The 22,419-nt window shown below is 47.7% G+C and overlaps 1 protein-coding gene across 4 annotated transcripts in view; it reads left to right on the plus strand.

Annotated features, from left to right (window-relative positions):
- Positions 1–3,874: 3,874 nt before the first annotated feature.
- NF2 (neurofibromin 2) overlaps positions 3,875–22,419 on the plus strand; it is a 92,591-nt gene continuing 74,046 nt past the window's right edge. For 2 of the 4 annotated variants that reach the window (XM_033174359.1, XM_033174358.1), the window contains exon 1: positions 3,877–4,552. In XM_033174359.1, the coding sequence (XP_033030250.1) occupies positions 4,439–4,552 (114 nt within the window). In that variant the 5' untranslated portion in view covers positions 3,877–4,438. Of the gene's footprint in view, positions 4,553–22,419 lie in introns of all 4 variants that reach the window. The other 2 variants (XM_033174361.1, XM_033174357.1) reach the window with 2 other exon arrangements.

Below are 22,419 nucleotides of genomic sequence, written 5' to 3' on the forward strand. Positions count from 1 at the left end.
CAACAGAAGAGATGTAACCCAACCCCCCCCCCCATACATCAGAGCTACATCACAAAATGGGAGGGTCAGAGGAGGTAACTTGGGAATTTTCCACACCTGTGCCATCTCTCCTTGACCCCTCCCAGACAAACATTTCTGCAAAACAAAAGGTTTCCTGCCCTGGCTGGTAGGGCTAATGGCTGTCCTTTGTGAGGGAAATGGCCCATCACCTGGCACTCAGGCAGAGACTTCTCAGCTCCTCCCTGCAGATGAAAACACTTGGCCAGTTGGGATCAAAGTGGAGTTGAGGCCTGTCTTCCTGTGCTGTTTTCAGACATGTGGCCTTATTTGTTTGGTACATTAATAACAATTATTATATATGAAAGACCTTAAAATTCTTACAACAGTTGCCAGATCACACCCTCCAGGTGTGATGATACTGACAAAGGCTCTGTTTGTACATCACAAGTCATTGCTTTGGCGCTCCCTGAATGTAAAGAATACTGCAGTGTGAATCGCTTCTGGCGACATTCAGATTAAGATTTGGGGGCAAGCAAAAGAAAGTAATTCTTCACACACTGTGTAGTTAAAACTATGGAACTCAGGACCGCTTGAGATGAAGTGATGGCTATTGTAATGGAAAATCCCAGGTGTGGAACTGCCCAGGCACCTGGCCCTTAGGGATAAGCCCACTGGTTTCTGCGGAGTTAAATAAAAGAAGTCCAGCCACTGGAGCAAGGACAAGACAGGGTTTATTGCACAATAGGTTACAGTCAAACTGCACACCCAGAGCAGCGTTACAAGAACTTTTAAAAACTCATATCATATCCCAGAATACAGTTTGGAAACATCATTACTACATCATCACTACATCACGAAAGGGAAGGGTTATACATGATTGACATATAGGAAAAACAAGATTAACATATGGGGAAAACAGAGCAATATCAGGGAGATAGCCCTGAGAAGTGTGAATGGGTGTTAAGTACTGGCAAGGATACCTTGAGCACTTATCTGGGAGAGAACAATGGGATTCTGGTTGAGGGATATTAGCCTGAAGCACCCAGAGATTACCTGCTGAGGCATTTCCCTGTGTATGTGGTCTCTCACTTATTGGATCATGGCAGAGAGATGTGTCCCCTTAAGGGCATCACTTCATTCCCCAAATGAGTTTACTCAGGAGGAGATTTTGCTTGGGTGACCCCCCCTCCCCATAATTTCTGTAACACTATCAACCTGGGTGGCTTTAAAAGGTGACCGGCCACATTTATGGGGTGCACCAAAGGCTATGTTCCACCTCCACTGCTGGAGGCATTGTAGCTACTTCAGAACACCATTTGCTGGGAAGAGGTTGAGAGAGAGTGCTGCTCTTGTGCTCAGGTCCTGCTTGCAGGTTTCCCATTGGGGTATCTGGTCAGCCATTGTGAGAACAAGATGATGGCCTTGGATGGGCCCTTGGCCTAAACTGGCAGGCTCCTCTTGAAGAGATTGAAGGGAGATCTAATTCTGGAAACCCAGGACCAAGATGTCTCAAAAGAGGAGCCAAACACTTTTCACTGTGGTGAAAGTTCAACCTATTAATAATAATAATAATTTATTGGTGAAGTTCAACCTAATAATAATAATAATAATTTATTACATACCCCACCCCATCTGACTGGGTTGCCCCAGCCACTCTGGGTGGCTTACAACAAAATATAAAGAATATACTCATCTGACATCAGACACTCAATAGAGCTATAACTTTACATTGATTGGTCTATTTCTCTTTTATTTTTTAAAAGGAATTTATTAAATTTTAACAATAAAACATACACAAAATACAAAATACAACAAAAAAGAGAAAAGAAACTACAAAACTACAAAAATCTTAAACACTTATTTAACTATCCTTATCTTATTCCTAACATTGTTTGGGGACTTCCTCTCATCCTCCCTTCTGCATTCATTTCTAGTCTTCTTTAGTAACTTTATAACATTGTAAAATCTTCTTTCTCATCAACTCTTAATCTTAATAAACAATAATCACCATTTAACTTTAATCTTAATCCTAATAAAAACAAACATATCATATTTCTAACTACTTCTTATATCCTATCTTAATCTAACTTCTGGCATTACTGTAGCCTTATATATCCACTGATTTCAATTTCAAATGTCTATCTTTTCACGTCGTTTCAAATAGTCTTTGAATTTCTTCCAATCCTCCTGCACCGTTTCTTCCCTCTGGTCTCGGTTGGTGGGCATCACTGCCTCCTTGTGGGAGGGAGTTCCATAGTTAAAGAAAAGTACTTTCTTTTATCTGTCCTGACTCTTCAGCTTCCTGATATTCAGCTTCAATAGCTATCCACGAGTTCTAGATGTTCTGAGAGGATAAAAACTTTTCTGTTCAGAAATCTACTTTCGCCATTTCTTTCTTTCTTTCGCTAGGGGGCGCCCAAGGCCACCCCATTCCGGGGCCCGCCTCTTTTCCTGCCTGTCCGCCTTTCCAAGCACAAAGCCGAGGCGGGAGTCGGTCACTCTCTCTTCCGAGCTTCTATGGTCTAAAGCGGGGAGCGGGTGGGAGGGGAAGAGAGTGTATGTCGGGCTGAACGGCAGCGCCGCTCGACCAATCCATGAGAGCGGAAGACGTCGTGTCCCCACCTACTTCCTAACATAGGCGCTTAAAGGTGGTCACAAGCCTAACAAAACTATACAGACACTTCCGGTCCCCTACCGAAAGTGCTGACGTGGGTGGGAAAGCGGCAAACATGCTAAGAAACCATCACGTGGGGAACCGCAGTACATGGCCACCTATGAAAGAGCTACATAAATTCGGGATGGGGTGGGAGATACAAAGCGGTTCCTGCCGCTTTATCCTCGCTCCTCGTTTGCCCTCCCCCGCAAATGGCTGCCGTTCGCATTGAAACCTGAATGTATGACTCTCGCATCCCCCTCACAGATCCCTATGCGTCAGGGGTGGGTGGGGGAGTGGGAGAGGCCCGAGGTCCCGCCTCCGGGGAGGACCTCACAGCCAATGGGAAGAGAGTGGCGAGGAGTGGCAGGTTAGGCTGTGATGGCTGAGGTGAGGGGCAGTTTCCCAGTCAGGGAGCGGGGTGGGGAGTAAGAGAAACGTCCCAGGGAGATTCCCCTCCCTTACATCGCCCCGCCACTTTGGTGGGTCCGAAAGAAGACCCCCCCTCCCCGCCCCAAAACTGCCCTTGTAGGAGCATCCTCCCTCCTTCTCCCCCCCCCCCAACTTGTGGGGCAGGGTCCCCCTTCCCCTCCTCATTCCTGGCCGTGAGTCCCTCCCCCAGCCCGTGGCGCCCCCACCCCCATGTAGGCCCCCTAAATACCCCCCCCCCGTTTAACAGTAGGAATTCTAAGTCATCCCCCCATCCCCGTTCCCATATTGAATATTTGGGTCCTGACCCTGATCAAACTCCTCCCTCCCTTTGCAACTCTTCCGCCCTCCCCATAAGTATCTCAATACGCCCCCCCAAGCCTCCACCCATTTCTCACTCAGAAGCTCTCCAATTTCACTTCACCCCCTTTATGCCCCCAAATTCTACACCTCCCCTTTATACTGAGTTTCTGGGGTTGTGTATTATCATTGTCATTATAGCCATTATCTTTCTTCTTGACTTTCTGGCAGGGTTTCCCCCAAGGAGCCATCTGCACTCCCACCAAATTGCACACAGCAACATCTGCTTTGTGGAGTTGGGACCCCCTTCCCAAAAAAACCCACCCACATTATCTCTTCTTAATAAGGATGCCTTGAGACAGATAACTCTGTCCTCCCATCCCACCCCTGGTCGGAGTTTGAGGAAACTTGTCTTTACATACTCTTCTCTCTCGAAATAATATTGCAAAACCTTACCTGCCACCTTTTGCACAACGTTGCAAAACCTTACTTGCTCAGCTCTTAACCTAAGCACAACTGAGGCCCTGTTGACCAGCTCTTGCCCACCCACTATCCCCAAATCTCCTCTTCTGGTCGCTGGGGACATCTCCCCATTTCTGAAGGCTGAACACAGCTGTTGGTTCATAGCAAGAGTGGCCCGGCAGGTGCGTGGGTGGTTTCTCCCCCAAACATTTATTTACATTTCCTCTTCCCCCTTCCATTTTGAAAGGAGAGGTGTCCTTATTTCCATTTATCCTTTAACACGCCTATACACTTGCCTTTGACAGAGGAGATAAGCACTGAGGGGCACAGACAAGTCCTAGAGACTTGTTAGATGTCCTGCTGACCCCTTAGCTTTTTTCCTCCCGCCCCACAACACCCCAGAAAAGCCAGGAAGGGTGAAGTAGTTCTCTGAGGTTTCTCTCATTTGACCCCTCAGTGTTTGCATCTGCACGGTGAGTAGAGGGGTCCGTCTCCCCCTTGAGCAGCCCTCCCATTGTTGGGAACATTTCCCTGAAGTTAGGAGGGAACGATTGCACTCTTTGGGAGCTGGGGTGGCTCCCCAGGGCTTTCGTCATGGCTGGTGCCATTGCATCGCGCATGAGTTTCAGCTCACTGAAGAGAAAGCAGCCCAAGACCTTCACAGTGCGGATTATCACCATGGATGCTGAGATGGAGTTCAACTGCGAGGTAACGGAGGTGGCTGTGTGTTTTGTTGAAGTTTGGGGTACTTGTGGTTAGAATGTTGCTTAGAGGGGTGTTCTGCATCCGCGGTGCCTTGTGCACCTCCCAAAATGCTTTATTAATTTTATCTTGGACCGTAAGTTTAAGAAGGATATTGAAAAGCCGGAACGCGTGCAGAGGAGGGGGACCAGGGCAATCCAGGGCCCGGAAAACAAGGTTTATGAGGAATGGTTGAGGGGGCTGTGTCTGTTTAGCTTGGAGAAGAGAAGACTGAGAGATAGCCATCTTCAAATATCTGAAGATGGAGTTCTGTTCCAGAGAGTAGGAACCGAACCAATGGATTCAAATCATAAGAAAGGAGATTCTGGCCGAACATTAGTAAGAACTTCCTGATGGTGAGAGCTGTGGAATGGATTCTCTTGGGAGGTGGTCAACTCTCTGCAGTTGAAATCTGTCTAAAAGACACTGCCGGGAATTCTTTCCCTGTGCTTCCGGGGGTTGGACTAGATTACGCTTGGGGTCCCTTCTGACTCTACTGTTCTGTGATTCTGTTTTAAGAGTCCTGCTTGATCAGGGCAAAGGGCCATCTAGTGTGGCATCCTCTTCTCGCAGTGGCCAACCGCCACTTGCAAGCAGGAGCCAAGTGAAACAGCAACTATCCCCACTTGTGATTCCCAGCAGCAACTGAGGTTTAGCGTGGGGCTTGCATCTGCCCTGTCTCATCCTCTGCTAAAGCAATCCAAGCTGGTGGTAACATCTGTCTCCTGTAGAAGAGAACGCCATAGTTTATCTATGTGCTGTGTGAAGAATCCTTTCTTTTGTCTGTCCTGAATCTACCAACATTCAGCTTCCCTAGATATCCCTGAATGCTAGTGCTGGAGAGAGGGAGAAAAAAACTTTCCTCTAGCCACTTTCTTCATTCATAATTTTATATACCTCTACCTTGTTCCCCTCCCCTTTAACTCACCTTTTATGTAAACTGAAAAGCGCCAAACTCTGTCAACCGTTTGCGTATGGGAGTTGCCCCAATCCCTTGCACTGCACTGATGAAAATGTGCATAACAGAACCCTGATGACCCTCTCATTTTTTTTTTTTAAAGGAAAAGCTATTCTGGAATGGTTGATTTTTCAGGAGAGAGAGCTAGCAGTGTTGGTTACCTGTTCTCTACCTGCACCTTTCCCACTCCTGATCCCACCTCTTTCTTAGGCTTCAAGCACGTACAGTATTCGGAAGAAGTGAAATAGGTTAAAGATGGTTCAGGGTATAAGAGCGAAGGCCTGCAAATTGGCCATTAATGATTTTCAGCAGAAAACCAGAAGGTTAATGGCTCATTTAGAAGTGGAACATTTCTCCCTGGAATAATTAGGAGAATAAAGAGTGCTCCCAAGTATATTTATGCACAATTTTCCTGATGGTATGAGCTGTTTGACAATGGAAGAGACTGCTTTAAAGAGATAGTGGCTTCTCCTTCATTTGATGTGTTTAACCAGAGGCTGAACAGCTAGCAGAATGCTTGCCTCTGTGGGGGGGGGGGGGTTGGACTAGATGACTTTTTAGATTATTTTCTTTTTCTGGTGGGTTTTGATTTATGGACCTTCAAGGGCCAAGTGCTTTCTCCATCCTTCTGTCTTCCTCTTTGCAGGATTGATCTTGATCTTGGGGTTGATGGTGCTATTGAGAGATAACTGTAGGCGTGTCAAAAAAAAAATAAAAGAAGTGTGCATGCACACTGAAGAAGTGTGCATACACACGAAAGCTCATACCAAGAACAAACTTAGTTGGTCTCTAAGGTGCTACTGGAAGGATTTTTTTTATTTTTTTATTTTGTTTTGACTATGGCAGACCAACATGGCTACCTACCTGTAACTGTAGGTGTGTCAATTATTGTGGTTGTCATAATTTATCACCTACCCTTCTCCCTGAGGTGCTAGGGTGGGTGACAACAACATAAAAGACCATGTTAGAAATGATAGAGAACAACTTACAGTCTCCAGAAGGAAGGTGATTAAAATAGAACAGTGTCTTAAAAATGTACACCCCAAGTGCCAAAAGCCAAGGTGAAGCAACGCGTCTTCAGCATTCAACAAAAACTGTATAATTGAAGATGCCAGACACACTTCTGCACTGTGTAGCACACAAATGAATAGGGAATCTAATCAAAGGAGAACAAGGTCCAATTGGTGTGGGTGTGACCCACTCCTGACTTGCATCCGTTGGTGATGAATAGGAATAACAAGATCAGCTGTGTAACTGAAGCTGTAAAGCGAACATAGAAAGCTGCTTTGTTCAGAGTCAGACCATCGATCCATCTAATGCAGTTTTATCTGCACTGACTGGCAGTGGCTCTCCAGGGATCTCTCCCAGCTCTGCCTGGAGATGCCAGGGATTGAACCAGGGACCTTCTGCAGGCAAAGCAGATGCTCTACCCCTGCTTCTCCTGTCATTGGAAGTTGTCATATACCAAAACGAGACTATTGTTCCATCTAGCTCAGTGCTGTCTGCACTGACTGGCAGCAGCTCCCCAGAGTCTCTCTCAGCCATAAATGGAGATGCTGGGCATTGACCCCGGGGCCTTCTGCATGCAGGGCAGGTGCTCTGCCTCTGAGCCCTTCCCTAATTGCTTTCTGTTGCACGCTGGAGATTTGTAGGGTCTTGGGAGGCCAAATACCAGTGTCAGGATCTTGCTTCTGAATTCCACTCCAGCAGCTTCCTACCGGAGCAGCTTTTGTCTGTGAGTTGCAGACCAGCAGAGGGAGTTTGTTACCATGCTCTTCATTTCAGAAGCACTCCGGGGAGACTTCAAGCTTCTTTTTTGATGCTGGCCCAGAGCATTGTAGGCGCAGTTTGAGGTGGCTTTTTTGATACGCAGGGGCCTGTATGCAGCAGAAGATTGAATGTCAGAGCCGCTTGGGCTGGCTGCTGCGTGGAGGTGCTGTTGCTGCTTACACCACTTGTGGGAAGGGAACAGCCAGCAGGGGAGCTTCCTTCCCTAGCAGGACGAGGTAGTGGTCGCAGCAGCAGCAGCAACATTAGCGATAAGGTGACATGATAGAAGTTCACAAAACAATCCAGGGCACGGAGAGAATGGATAGAGAACACTATAATTCGCAGACACCCAATGAACCTGAATGTTGGAAGATTCAGATAAAAGAAAGGACTTGTTCACGCAGCGCAGAGTTGAAACTATGGAACTTGCTCCCACAGGTGGCAGTGATGGCCACCAACTTGGATGGCTTTAAAAGAGGATTGGACGAGTTTTTGGAGGAAAAGGCTATCAGTGGCTACTAGCCGTGATGGCTATGCTCTGCCTCCGCAATTGGAGGCAGTAATGCTTCTGAATACAGTCATACCTGAACGTGTCCAGAGGAGGGCAACCAAAATGGTCAAAGGCCTGGAAACGATGCCTTATGAGGAACGGCTTAGGGAGCTGGGTATGTTTAGCCTGGAGAAGAGAAGGTTAAGGGGTGATATGATAGCCATGTTCAAATATATAAAAGGAGGTCATATAGAGGAAGGAGAAAGGTGGTTTTCTGCTGCTCCAGAGAAGCGGACGCGGAGCAATGGAGTCAAACTACATGAAAGAAAATTCCACCTAAACATTAGGACAGTGTTTTTCAACCTTTTTTGGGCAAAGGCACACTTGTTTCATGAAAAAAATCACGAGGCACACCACCATTAGAAAATGTTTAAAAATGTTAAAAAAATTAACTCTGTGCCTATATTGACTATATATAAAGTAATTTTTCAATTTTTCCCATGGCACACCAGGCAACATCTCGTGGCACACTAGTGTGCCGCGGAACAGTGGTTGAAAAACACTGCATTAGGAAGAACTTCCTGACAGAGCTGTTCAACAGTGGAATTTGCTGCCAAGGAGTGTGGTGGAGTCTCCTTCTGTGGAGATCTTTAAGCAGAGGCTTGACAGCCACCTGTCAGGAATGCTTTGATGGTGTTTCCTTCTTGGCAGTGGGTTGGACTGGATGGCCCTTGTGGTCTCTTCCAACTCTATGATTCTATGATTCTACCTCGTGTTGTGTCGACTTCATGTCGCGTCTTTTCACGTTATGTCCTGCGGCAACCCAGAAGTACTGGAACGGGTTACTTCTGGGTTTCGCTGCTTGCGCATGCGCAGAAGCGCCAAATTGCGCCGCACACCTCTGCAGACACAGCGCTTCGAGTTGCGGGCATTTCACGTTATGGATGCGCCTCCGGAATGGATCCCATCCGTACCACGAGGTACCACTGTACCAGTTGCTGGAAACTGTAGGAGGGGAGAGGGATCTTGTGCTTGGGTTGTGTTACCAGGCTTCCCATTGGGATATGGTTGGCCACTGAGAGAAGAGGATGCTAGATTGGCCTTTGGCCTGATCCAGAAGGCTCTTACGTTCTTTTGAAGGTTGTTTAGTCAAGATGACAGTGACCCTGACCATACTATCTTATGCAGGCCTACTAAGACGTAAGCCCCCTTTGAATTTAGTGGTACCAAATTCCCACGTATGTCCAGGAACACAGCTTGAATCATAAAAGTATCTTCCCTTGTCCGTGGGATAATTTAGACTTTCTTACTAACATAAAAAGTACACTACTTTTCTCGCCAAAACAAGGGCCCAAAACATAACATGATAAATACAAGACAGGATATAAGCAGCCTTGTAAAGTACGCCACCTAATACCACACTTTTAAGAAATCTGTGTTTAGAGGCTGCGCTTTCCCAACCAAAGCACTCTACCCAAAAGCTCGCTTTGAAAATGGAATCACGTCTCAACCCCTTCTCTGGCGGTCCTGGTGAACAGCAGGCTTAAAACTCAAGGAAATGACATATTTGTTATAATTATATCCAGTAATTCTATCACGTGGATTTTATATGGAAAGATGAAAAAGAATGCCATTATTTTCCCGCAGTATAAATAAAGCAGGGATGGGGGAATCTCAGGGGTGGGGGCCGAATGTGGCCCTTCAGTTCTCTTTCTGGCCCTCGGAACTCTGCCTAGGCTATACCCCTCTGAGGCTACACCCCTCCTGGACCCTGATTCCTTGAGTGTTTTTTTTCCTAGCTGGGATGACCTTGAGCTCTGATTGTGCCTCTTGTTTGCCTGGATGGAGGAGTGTGCAAGTGTGTGTAGAAACTCGGCTGTTGCACAAAGCTGGAATTTACATTTGTTGTTCCACTCACTTTGCCTCTGGCCCTACCCACCAGTGGCACGTGGTCCTTGGAAAGGTTGCCCCAAAGGGAATAATCCCTTGGCCCGAAAGGGGTTAACCACCCTTGATGTAAAGGAACAGAAGGCTGAATAAATCTGGAAGGCACAATCATTTGAGCTGTCAGAGTTCTGCCTCCTGTTTATTGCCTTTTAAAAGCAAATAATTTCAGGCTTCCCCCAGGACAGAGGTCCCCCCCCCAAAAGATCCACATCCATTTAGCTGTCCTTCTAAGTCTCTTCCAGCTCAGTGGTATCATGTTTGCCATGAAGTGACAAGTTCTGTACGCGGGTGAGGGTGCTCAGTTCGGATTTGTGTAATGGTGTTTTGAAGAATTTCTTCCCTTCCTGTGATTTTTTCTGTTCCGAATTCTTACCCTGTGGAAGTGTCAGCGCTGGTCCCTGCTGATTTCCTGACCTTAACACTCTTGACAGAGAGTGCTTTTTCAAGCCTTGAGTTAAAAGTGAGCTGGAAAGCTCTACAAGAAACCATAATAGGGGACAGTTTTGAGCTGGCAAATACACCAGAGATTATTTTACAGCTTATTACTACTTCAGAGGCTGAAATGCAGAAATTGGTGAGCTTTCTTAGCTACCTAATTCCAGCGTTTAGGTCTGAAATTGGTTAGCTTTTTTAACAATCAATAGATCACTGTTCATAGAAATGTGTTTATAATCGTTCTACGAGGAAGGCTTGTAGCTCAGTGGTAGAGCATCTGCCTTGCATGCAGAAGGTCCTAGGTTCAACCCCAGATGGGGCTGGAAAAGACTCTGTGCCTGAAATTCTGCATAGTCGCTGCCAGTCAGGGTTGACAATATTGAGCTAGATGGACCAATGGCTTGACTCACAAAATGGCAGCATCCTGCGTTCCTCAGCATCCTGAGATTGTTATTTGATGAACTGGAAGAATAAAGATACGATACCCTTTAATCAATGGATTGACAATATGACATCACTTGCAACTTATGAACAGACTGCTTGCAGTCACAAACGCCGTTTGGATAAGCATGATAACATTTGGAATTAGTTTATACAGAATGTAGTAGGCCAGTGGTGGCGAACCTTTTAGAGACCGAGTGCCCAAACTGTAAACCAAAAACCACTTATTTATCACAAAGTGCCCAAACTTTGCGAGTCCGCCGGGTGAAAAGGCGGCTTGGGGGCAGCTGCCTATCGCGTGCGGCAGCCCCCCAAGCCGCCTTTTCACTCAGAGGGCTTGCAAAGTCGTCGCGGAAGCAGCAGCAGCAGCAGGAGCCCAGCGACGGATTGCGCACGCGTGAGATGTCGTGCGTGCGCACTCCGTCGCTGGGCTCCCGCCGCTGCTGCCGCTCTGCTACCGCTAATCAGCGGCGATGCTGCGAGCCCGCCGGGTGAAAAGGCGGCTTGGGGGCAGCTGCCGATCGCGCGCGGCAGCCCCCCAAGCCGCTTTTTCACTCAGAGGGCTCGCAAAGTTGCCGCGGAAGTGGCAGCGCTGGCCCAGACAGAGTGCGCACGTGCGACATTTTGCGCGTGCGCACTCAGTCCTGACATGGGCCGATGGTGCGCGTGCCAGCAGTGAGGGCTCCTGCCACAGGTTCGCCACCACTGTAGTAGGCTATTAACATTTGCATAAGTATTAGGATAATAACACTATATCAGTTTATATAAGAATGTATTGGAGTATCTCTTCTTCTTCTTCTTCTTCTTCTTCTTCGGCGATCACTCGTAGCCGAGTAAGATTGTCTTTCATAAACATGGTTTTAAAAGTGAGTCCGTAAGTGACTTTGGAGGCCAATTCTGGATCCACACGCCCTTCCACAGTGGTGACATAGGTTTCCGGATGGTAGTAGATCATGGTGAGGGTTTGCCATGCGTGCCTTCCTCTTAGCACGTATCTCCCTTTCGTCCTGAGTTTGAGAGTCTTCAAAACCCATGATACCTTTGGTAAAGGCATATTGCATTTGTGTGTGTGTGTGTGTGTGTGTGTGTGCAAGAGAGAGAGAGAGAGAGAGAGAGAGAGAGAGGGAATTCTTTATTATATACATCTTAGTTCCCCCCTCACTTTTCTTTCTTTTTTCTGTCACTTAAAAAAACCCAACCAACCAACCAGCCAGCATCCTGTGTTCCTAACCTACACATTCCCACTTTGGAGAAGGGCTGTAGCTCAGGGGTAGAGCACCTGCTTTGCATGCAGAAGGTCCCTGGAGACTCCAGGTAGAGTTAGGAATGTCTCCTGCAGAGCCACTGTCAATTTTTGTAGAGAACGCTGCACCAGGCAGACCCAATGGCCTGACTCAGTATAAGGGAGCTTCCTTTGTTCCTATGGATGATTTAGCACAGCAGTTAACCAAAGGCATTTAACTTCGGGTGGTTTCCAGGTTTCAAGCGACTTCCATTGAAATCAGCCCGGAAGAGGAATAAAAGAGTGTGTTTGTGTGAGAGCGAGTTCATTCGCTTCCCGATACCTTGTTTGCTGAATGTTGTTTGCAGGGAGGCGATATCATGTCAAACAAATGCACTGACTTCAAAGTGCATTTCTATTGTCACTTTTCTTATTGCACAGGATTCCGTTCTTCTGGGGAAGCAGGCCAGTTGCGGAAAAGCTCCAGAAATCCACTTGAATTTGCCCAACCTGAATTGGCTGGTAGGGGATTAAATCCTACCTGCACAATAGCAACAGTCTCAATGTGCCTTGAGAGTGTTCTGTGTTTAGGAGCGGGAGAGAGAGAGCTGACTAAATGAGGGATTGCAAAAGGCCTTTCCAGTGCAAGCCCCAAAAGTCCACAGTGATCATCTTCTCATCTCTAGGCTTATATTGTAGAAGGTAGGGAGGACAGGTAACTTCTGTATTAAGGTTAAAAAAAGGGTAAAGGACCCCTGGACGGTTAAGTCCAATCAAAGGCGACTATGGGGTTGTGGTGCTCATCTTGCTTTCAGGCCAAGGGAGCCTGTGTTTGTCCACAGACAGCTTTCCGGGTCATGTGGCCAGCATGACTAAACCACATCTGGCACAACGGAACACTGATGGAAACCAGAGCGCACGGAAACACTTGTTTACCTTCCCGCTGCAGTGGTACCCATTTATCTACTTGCACTGGTGTGCTTTCAAACTGCTAGGTTGGCAGGAGCTGAGACAGAGCAAGGGGAGCTCACCTCGCTGCGGGGATTTGAACCGCCGACCTTCTGATTTGCAAGCCCAAGAGGCTCCATGGTTTAGACCACAGCGCCACCCACGTCCCCTACTTCTGTATTGTCTGTTCAACAATGGTTGAAGGATTTGGGGGGCAGGGAGAGCATAAGTGATTCCTTAACTGTGATTCCTGCATTGCAGGGGGTTGTTATTATTATTATTATTATTATTATTATTATTATTATTATTATTATTATTTCTATACTGTACCGCTCTTCATCGGAAGATCTCAGGGCGGTTTGCAGCATAAAAATATGGAATAAAACCACAAAGTACACAATAAAAACAAGAACAAACCAAACCAATAACCCCTGTCCCACAGAATAAATGACCCTCTCAGTCCCTTCCAACTCTACAATTCTGTAAGTCTGCTGCGACACAGACAGACCGTCTTCATAATAAAGCTGGTGCCACTAAGGGCTGTATGCTTGGAGAGAACATGTGGTAGGTAACCCCTCTGGCCTGTGGGCCCAGCAGATGTCCCAATGTGACCCACGAGGTCCTTTTTCTCAGCAAGTTGTTCCCTAGGATTGGTGTCAAAATCAGCCTTGCCTCCCGAGGCTGTGCGGTATTTGGAGCAGGGTCTCGAATGATGCTCAGAGCATGTGGGAAAAGGTCTCAAGCCATTTGTGGCTTTAAAGGTGGAGAAGAGCACCTTGGGTTGAGCCTTGAAACTAGTTGGCAGCTCACGCAAATCACGTAGAGCCAGCAGCATGATAAAATCAGATCACCCGGGCTCCCATCAGCATTCTGGCTGCATCATGGCTGGCAACGCATGGAAGTTTCCCAGAATTTTCCAAGGGCAGCCCCACATGGAGGTTAACATGAAATTGAGAATCCTCAGTTGTACAAGTGAATCTAGGAGCACATCTCATTTTAGATCTGTGTCGGCAGTGACGGTGCCTCCGGCTGCAACTGGGTTGTGTGTTTGTGTGCGTATGTTTGCACAAAGGGGGGGGGGGAGGCAGTTGTGTTTGTGCGTGTGCCGGGCTTACAATCTGCTTCGAATGCATAACCAGGAGTCAGCAAACTTTTTCAGCAGGGGGCCAGTCCACTCTCCCTCAGACCTTGTGGGGGGCCAGACTATATTTTGAAGAAGAAAAAATGAACGAATTCCTATGCCCCACAAATAAACCAGAGATGCATTTTAAATAAAAGCACACATTCTATTCATGTAAAAACACGCTGATTCCCCGACTGTCCGCGGGCCGGATTTAGAAGGTGATTGGGCCGGATCCGGCCCCCGGGCCTTAGTTTGCCTACCCATGGCATAGATTGTCTTCTTTTTTAAGGGGTGGGAGGGTTTTACTCCGTTCAGGGCAAACTTGGAAGGGTCACTTGCCAGTAGTAGAGTTCCATTTATATTTCACAGACCCCCTGTTTTGAATAAGCTGCATTGGTTGCCAGTAACTTCATTATACAGTTAACTGCAAATACTGAAGAGGCAACTTTTTATCCTGGCCTTTGACATTTCAGATGTATATTTCTAGGGCCCCCTCTATTTCTTTCACTTGTTTTAAACTGTTTCATATTTTAAATTTTTGTAGCCCACCCTCGGACCTTGGGTGAAGAGAGGGCAATACATTAAAATAATAACAATAATGTTAAAAAACAGGAGGAGGAGTCTAGCTGCAGTGTGGAGCAGTCCCAAGGGCAGCCCCAGGTAGAGCACATTGCAGTAATCTATGCTTGAGGCCACCAATGCTTTTTTCCTCTAACAGCCTCTCCTTTCACTCCCATGAAAGATCTTAACAGTGAAGCTCCATTGAAATATTTAGTAATCTGATTTACCAACCTTTTGCGGAGGTGGGGGTTTGCGTCTCTATGATTTCGGGATTATATTTCTGTTGGACAGCCTTAATTTGAAGTTAACTGCTTTTAAAAACCATATCTGTTTTAAATGTTTGCTTTCTATCTTTTGCAAGCCACATTGCGGGCCTTCACAGTGAAAAACTAGCCTTGAAAAAAAGAGAGAGAAAAAGGTAATTATCGTTTGAACAGACCCCAGTTTCTGGTGTGGATCAGAGCCAGGGATTAGACTTTCCCCTTTTTTACAGTCACAATAAATTTCTTCTCGCTGAATTAAAAAAAGAATAAGTAGGCTATAGATATCAACAGATCCCGCCGTCTGTTTGTTTATTGAAAAGTCAGAAGCTGTCAGGATGTTTTAACCCAGTTCAATCATCATTGGAAAAACAGCTGGCGATCTGGCAAGGCTCTCATGTTGCCCGTTTAAGTTGTGATGTTGGATAAATACCCAAGGTTAAAAATAGCTGTCTTCTCTCCTCCTGGACACTTTCCTTAGTATGACCTCCCTTTCCAAGCTGCTGCTATCAGGATCTGGCCCTTTACTGTCCTGCCCTTAATCTGTCTGTCTGCGCCTCGCTTCTGCTCCGACCAAAAGGGCCAATCAAATGCGCTTCTGTAGCTGTACCTTGCCATGTCTGCTGTCTCCTTAGAGGTTGCACAGAAATAGCTTTTAATTAAAAAGTCGTTATCAAGTTGTCGTGCAGCATAAGTAAATAAAAATAGCTTTTTTTACGGCGTCTGCTTGCAGCATAGTTAAGTGGCTCTTTAAGGGGTTGTGGTTTTTTTTGACATCTGTTTGTTGAAGAGGGAAATGAGAGGAGCTCTCCTGATTTTCAACCCCCCCCCTCCTTCCTTAGCTCTCAGTGTCTCTGAAATATTACGGGTTTTCTTCTGTGGCTGCTGACCTAGCTCCTGCTGCTGATGTGTGGTACCATTATTGGGGACTTGGCATACCCCATTATTTATCTGTTGCTTTGGATGTGCATCTCTTGGAAGGTGTTTTGTAAAATGCTCCTGTATCTTTACTAAACCCTTTTCATTGCAAATTGAGTAATTCTAGAAATACCATGGTCAGCCACAGCTAGGCGCAGGATGATGACAACATAAGAGCATCAGAAGACGTGCTGGATCAGGCCAGTGGCCCATCTAGTCCAGCATCCTGTTCTCATAGTGGCTGAGCAGATGTCTGTGTGAAACCCATAAGCAGGATCTGAGCACAACAGCTAGTAGCCATTGGTAGCTGCCTCCTCCATGAATTTGAACCCTCCATGAATTTGTCCCGTCCTCTTTTGAGCGTGGCCATCACTGTTTCCAATGGGAGGGAGTTCCACCGTTTCCCGGTGTGCTGCGTGAAGAAGGGCTGTCTTTTATCTGTCCCAAATCTTCCAAAATTCAGCTTCATTGGATGCCCACGAGTTCTAGTGTTACAAGAGAGACGTGGGTGGTGCTGTGGTCTAAACCACTGAGCCTCTTGGGCTTGCCAATCAGAAGGTCGGCGGTTCAAATCCTCGCGGCGCGGTGAGCTCCTGTTGCTCTGTCCTACCTCCTGCCAACCTAGCAGTTCGAAAGCACACCAGTGCAAGTAGATAAATAGGTACCGCTGCGGCGAGAAGGTAAACAGCGTTTCCATGTGCTCTGGTTTCTGTCATGGTGTCCCGTTGTGCCAGAAGCAGTTTGGTCCTGCTGGCCGCATGACCTGGAAAGCTGTCTGTGGACAAACACCGGCTCCCTTGGCCTGAAAGCAAGTTGAGTGCCGCAACCCCATAGTCACCTTTGACTGGACGTACCAGTACCAAGGTGTTTGGGATCCAAGGTATGACTGTAGTACACCTCTATACACCAGTTGCTGGCATTGCAAGTAGGGAGAGAGTGCTTTTGCATTCAGGTCCTGCTCGCAGGCTTGCAATAAGCATCTAGTTGGCCAATGCGAGAACAGGATGTCGTCCCAGAAGGGCCTTTGGCCAAATCCAATAGGGCTCTTCTGATGTTTTCCCATAACCTCGAGCTCTTCCAAATAATTTGGAGTCACATCCATGCTGGATCCCTCTCTGCAGCCTTGGCTCATCATGCCGTCCTGACTTCATCTCTATCCACAAGTGGGCTCCTCTCTCCTAACATTTGCCATAACTTCGTAGCGGGCCGTAATTGCCCGAGGAGCGGCGGTGTGACGCTTGTAGCAAGGACACTGTCCCCATATTAAATTGCATTATCAGAGTGACGCTTTGGCTGCCTGCCAGGTGCAAATGACTCCTGTTGCAGGTTAATAAATAATGTACACCCTGTTAATATATTTCCGCTCCCCCTTCCCCAAACTCTTGACATCTTGGCTGGAGAACAAGAAGAGCCTGTTAGGGGCCCCCCCTTCTCCCATCGTCGGCTGGTTGCTGAGTTTTAAGTGCTTACCCCTGTTTACTTTTAGAAAAACGACAACCAGGAGATGCTGATGAATTGCAGGTGCTCTGCACTTAGTAGAGATCATAAATCCCAGCCCTGCAAGGCTTGCGGCACTTAGCCCTCTTTATAACCGGAGTTTCTCCACGTATTCCGGCAAGACTTGCAAATATATCTAACAAACCATGTTAAGATAAAGCTAATGGAATATGACAGGACCACCTAGGAGAGAGCATTCATTCTCAAGCTGCTGGCTCAATTTGGGGTGTCTCGAGGCGGAGGGAGAGAGAGTGTGGGGCCCCCCCGCCAAGCCCCATTACCCCCAGACGGGAGCCGGGCCATTGCAGCCCTTGCTTTTTTATAAATTATGGCTCTGCCTCTAATGCAGTTTTTATTTTGGGGATATAGCTTCATTATATCATTCTGGCCACCACCCCGGATGATGGCGGGGGAAGAGCTGTGATGAGGAGCCTTGCTTTTCTTTCAGTTGGTGGTGACCTTCATCAGATGTGTGTGCTAAATCTCACAGCCGCGGTGAGCAAGAATAGTGGAGTGGATTGTTAGGAATACAGGAAGCTGCTTTATACTGAGTCAGACCATTGGTCCATCTGGATCAGCCTTGTCTACACTGACTGGCAGCAGCTCCCCTGGCAGAGGTCTTTCCCAGCCTTACCTGGAGATGCCGTCAGGATTTGAACCTGGGACGTTCGGCCTGCAAAGCCACTGAGCTACCACCGTTGTTAGAAACTCAGGTATATAGGCTAGGCTGTAAACCAGGCTTACAGTTGCCAAAACGGAATGACTCGTTGCCATTTTGGGGCCACACAGCTCGAAAGTTTTATTTTTCAATATGACTTTTTGGTTCCTGAAATTCATTCTGATTGGGCAGATAAAATATAACGGGATTCTACAGGATGTGTTGCTGGTGTGTGAAAAGAGTCAGGATCCAAGGATCCCCAGGCAAGCACCTCCAGATGGTGGAGACGCCAGGTGCTATCCTGGCGCCCGGGCATCTTCACTTGATCACAAGTGGCTGATAGCCAGGTGCAAAACGCACCTGGCACTTGCCAAATTTCGAACTATTGCTACCACCCTTCCCATAAAATAAAGATTCTAGTCCTTATGGGTTTAAACCGAGTTATATAGGAAGCGGCTTTATACTGAGTCAGATCATTGGTCCATATAGCTCCATATGGTCTACACTGACTGGCAGCGGCTGCCCAGGATTTCAGGCAGGGGTATCTACTGGAGATAACGGGGGTTGATCCTGGAACCTTCTGCACCCACAGCAAGTGCTCTGCCACTCAGCTACGACCCTTGTTGATTGGAGGGTGCCAAGTCTGCTTTGACTTAGCACAAGGAATGGGTTGAAACAAAACCCCACACAGGGCTTAAGGGCAGGAGATGCGGTTGATGGTAAAAAGGGCTGTATTTTGCTTGCTGCTTCAGAATGCCCAGCCAGAGTGTTGGTTGTGGATTTCCAGGTACTGATGTGATCACTGCCTATACTGTGTGCTCAAATGGTGCCCCAAAAAGATTCGGGCCATGTCCACACCATTGCTTTAATGCACACGATTTCCCTCAAAGAATTCTAGGCTGTGGAATTCCTAGAGCTACAATTCCCAGCAACCCTTAGCAAACTACAGTGCCCAGAATTCTTTGGGGGAAATGATGCTCTTCGAGTGTGCTTTAAAGGTACAGTGCGTACACAGCTTGAATGTAGACGTAAAAGTGATCACAATAAACACCTGAGCTGCTCAAACGCCACACATTTAAAGTGCACAGTTTCTTCCAAATAATCCTAGGAACTGCAGTTTACTGTCACAGAGCTACAATTCCCAGCACCCTTAGCAGACTACAGTTCCCAAGATACTGTGGGGGAAAGCCACACGCAGTTCAGCTTCTCCGAATTGGTTTTCAGCATCTAAGCGAAGGAATCCTACCATATGGAATGTGCAAAGGAGTGCCAGTAAAGTTTGATCTTAGTTAAGCTAATTGCAGAAAGACGCCGAATGCGGATTTGTTGTTGAGCCAGTTGCTATGTGCAGGTCCGTCTCGGAGTCTATGGCTCTCCCAGCAGCCGTTAAATTGGTGTTACGGCACTTGTGAGTCGAGGCATAAAAACCTAATAGCACCAGCAGCCATCAGAGTGCCTGTTTATGTGTGCGGGGCCAAATTGCCGCTGCGGGGCAGAGTAGGGTGGAAGGCTCATTGCCATAAAATGGCGGTGATCAATATCTTAAAACCACACTTAGAAATCATCCAAATCTCTCTCTCCCCCCCCCTCTTTCTCGGTGTGTGTGTGTGTCCCCGCTCCCACATCCCTGTCGTATGAGCTAAATGCGATGCCTGAAAATGGTCCAAGAACTTCCCCGTTGGCTTTATGCGGGCTTACATAACACCCCGCATCATTTGCAGTCTGCAGACAGTCTGCCGCTTCTGGGAGGGAGGGCTTCCGCATCGTTTGTAGTCTAAAGCGCGGCTGGAGTTTGAAAACACCAATTCCACAGGGTGCAGACCCTGCATCTGTGGATGAAAGCCTCTTTTCCTTGGCAAGGCTGCTGCAGGAGCCCCGCATTTGCAAGCCCCTCCTTTCGCCGCCACTTTCCACTCCAGCGAATGGACAGGTCGCTTCGCCACGTGGCGCTGTGCACTCCGGGGCTCTCATTTCACCGTTCTGTCTTGGCAACATCCATTTGTAAATCCAGTTATTCTGTTTGGTTGTCTTTCTGTTGCATTTTGCCTCTTCACCTCCACCTCTTCACCTCCAACTCCTCCAACTGCATTTCTCTCCTGATGCTCGTTTGTGGGTGCTCCACTGCAATGAGGCAGCAATGATTCTGTTAGTTGTTGGAGACCACAGAAGGTGCTCTTGTGCTCGGGTCCCGCATACCTTTTTCTCCCACAGGCATCTGACTGGCCACTGTGAGAACAGGATGCTAGGTAGGGTGAGCCATTGGCCTCATCCACCAGGGCTCTTACGATACTCTCATATTTTTGAGCTCAAGGCTATTGGTGACCCCAAATGCCAGCAAACCCAGGGGCAAAGGAAGGCTAACCAGGACCTGGTGCGGGGGGCGGGGCAAACTGCAGTGCGGCGCATGCGCAGTACGTAGTGGTGCTGCACATGCACCATGCGGTGGTTTGCCGATGGCGCCACTCGAGTGCTGTACGGATGACGGTGGGATCCCTCTGCCACCGCTGCAGCTGCGAGCAGAGGATCCAGTGTGGTGTAGTGGTTAAAAGCGGTAGTCTCGTAATCTGGGGAACCGGGTTCGTGTCTCCGCTCTTCCACATGCAGCTGCTGGGTGACCTTGTGCTAGTCACACTTCTTTGAAGTCTCTCAGCCCCACTCACCTCACAGAGTGTTTGTTGTGGGGGAGGAAGGGAAAGGAGAATGTTAGCCGCTTTGAGACTCCTTAGGGTAGTGAAAAGCGGGATATCAAATCCAAACTCCTCCTCCTCCTCCTCCTTCTTTTTCTTCTTCCGCATGTGACTGTGGCAGTGGGATGGCGCCGGCACGCTCTGCTGCGCCCAGGGGCGGTGGGGCGAGCCCCCTGCAGGGTGCCTTGTCATCCCCTCAGAGATGGCACCCGGGCCAGACCGCCCCCGCCTCCTTCCACCACTGAGCAAACCAACATGTTCATAAGGCAATATTTATACTCCCCTCTCCCTGGTGTCGTAGGCAGTGCTGTCCCACACGGTGGCTGCTTCACAAGGCTGGTATTACCATCCCTTGGTCTTAATTTGTCCAGTTTTATTTCTCTTGTAATCACTAAGTGAAGCTAAACACTTTGAAATGGCCAAGCTCGACTCATCCTGTGCTTGCAGCTGGCATCCGTTCATTGTTGGTAATGAACAACCTCTCCACCCCGAACGTATGAAATGGAATATTTTCCACCAGAAAATAAGGCACTGGGGGGGAAAAATCACATCAGTGGTACCGGAAAGAATTTTGGTGTCGGTTTGGGGGGTGCAAGGCAAAAGGAATTGGGATTAAAACCTCTTTTTGATGTAGTGGGGAGCAGTAGCCACAAGTGGGCAGTGTGCAATAACAGCTGGAGAAGGGAGAGCAGCTGGAGCAGAGCTGTTGTGCCATGTGTGAGGATTAATATTGAATGCTATGCCGGTGATCCTAAGACTTGAAAGATACTGACAAGGTGGGAGGGAGGCCCCCTCTGCCTTAATGCTTCAGAAGAGCAGCCATATGTCTCTCCCTGCAATTTTATCGATTCCCAGAGGTAGAAAAGCACCAGGATCTCGCTTGCTTTATTTCCTACTGGTGTACCAATTTTTTCAAAAACAAGCCAAAGCTTTCTTTTTGTACTGTTGATATGCAGCCATTTGAAAGACCACATCTTTTTTGACTCCTCTGGTTTCCCTTACTGCAGGTGAATTTCTCTGCTCCCTACTAACCCGAAATTAACGTGTGGCTTTGCTTTATTGCAATACCTCCCCTTGTTAACCCGGCAGCTGGGGCTCCTGCTGTCGAGAATTTGCTTTCCGGGACCCTGCAGGGAATGGTCTTTTCCTTGAAAGGCCTTTTCCTGGCGAGGGCCACACTGGCTTGGTGCTGACCTGTCGGTGAGGGGGGAGGGGGACGAGGGCACTTCTTCATACAGAGCATGGTTAAAGTAGGGAACGTGCTGCCGCAGGAGGCGGTGATGACCACCGACCAACCAAGATGGCTTTAAAAGAGAATTAGACAAATTCATCAGCTCGGCCACCACAGTTGGAGGCAGCAATGCTTCTGAATACTAGTTGCTGGAAACCGCAAGGAGGGGAGAGGGCTGTTGTGCTGGAATCCTGCTTTTGGGCTTCACATTGGGGCATCTGTTTGGCCACTGTGAGAGCAGGATGCTGGACCAGATGGGCCACAGGCCTGATCAAGCAGGGCTCTTTTTAGGTCTCGATTGGCAGATGACGAGGCATCTGAATCTGAACCGCCCTGAGCCTGGTTTTTTTTGGCTGGGAAGGGCGGGGTATAAATAAAAATTTTATTATTATTATTATTATTATTATTATTATTATTGAATTCCGGCCCTTGACATCCTTCTCCCTCCCTCGCTTGCTTCTCCCTCCCTTGCTTGGCAGGGGGTTGGACTGGATGGCCCTTGTGGTCTCTTCCAACTCTATGATTCTATGATTCCTCACCCAGTAGGCTGATGAGGGAAAGACGGATGACTCTTTCCAGGTGTCTCAAGGAAGGGCTTGTGAAATTAGGCCAAGGGGTGCATGTGGTCTTAGGTCTGTAGCTCATCCCCTAACTGCTGCAAGGGTAGCCTGGGTATGGGAGGCTGAAC

This window comes from Lacerta agilis, chromosome 17, assembly GCF_009819535.1.
Source record: "Lacerta agilis isolate rLacAgi1 chromosome 17, rLacAgi1.pri, whole genome shotgun sequence".
Lineage (NCBI taxonomy): Eukaryota > Metazoa > Chordata > Lepidosauria > Squamata > Lacertidae > Lacerta > Lacerta agilis.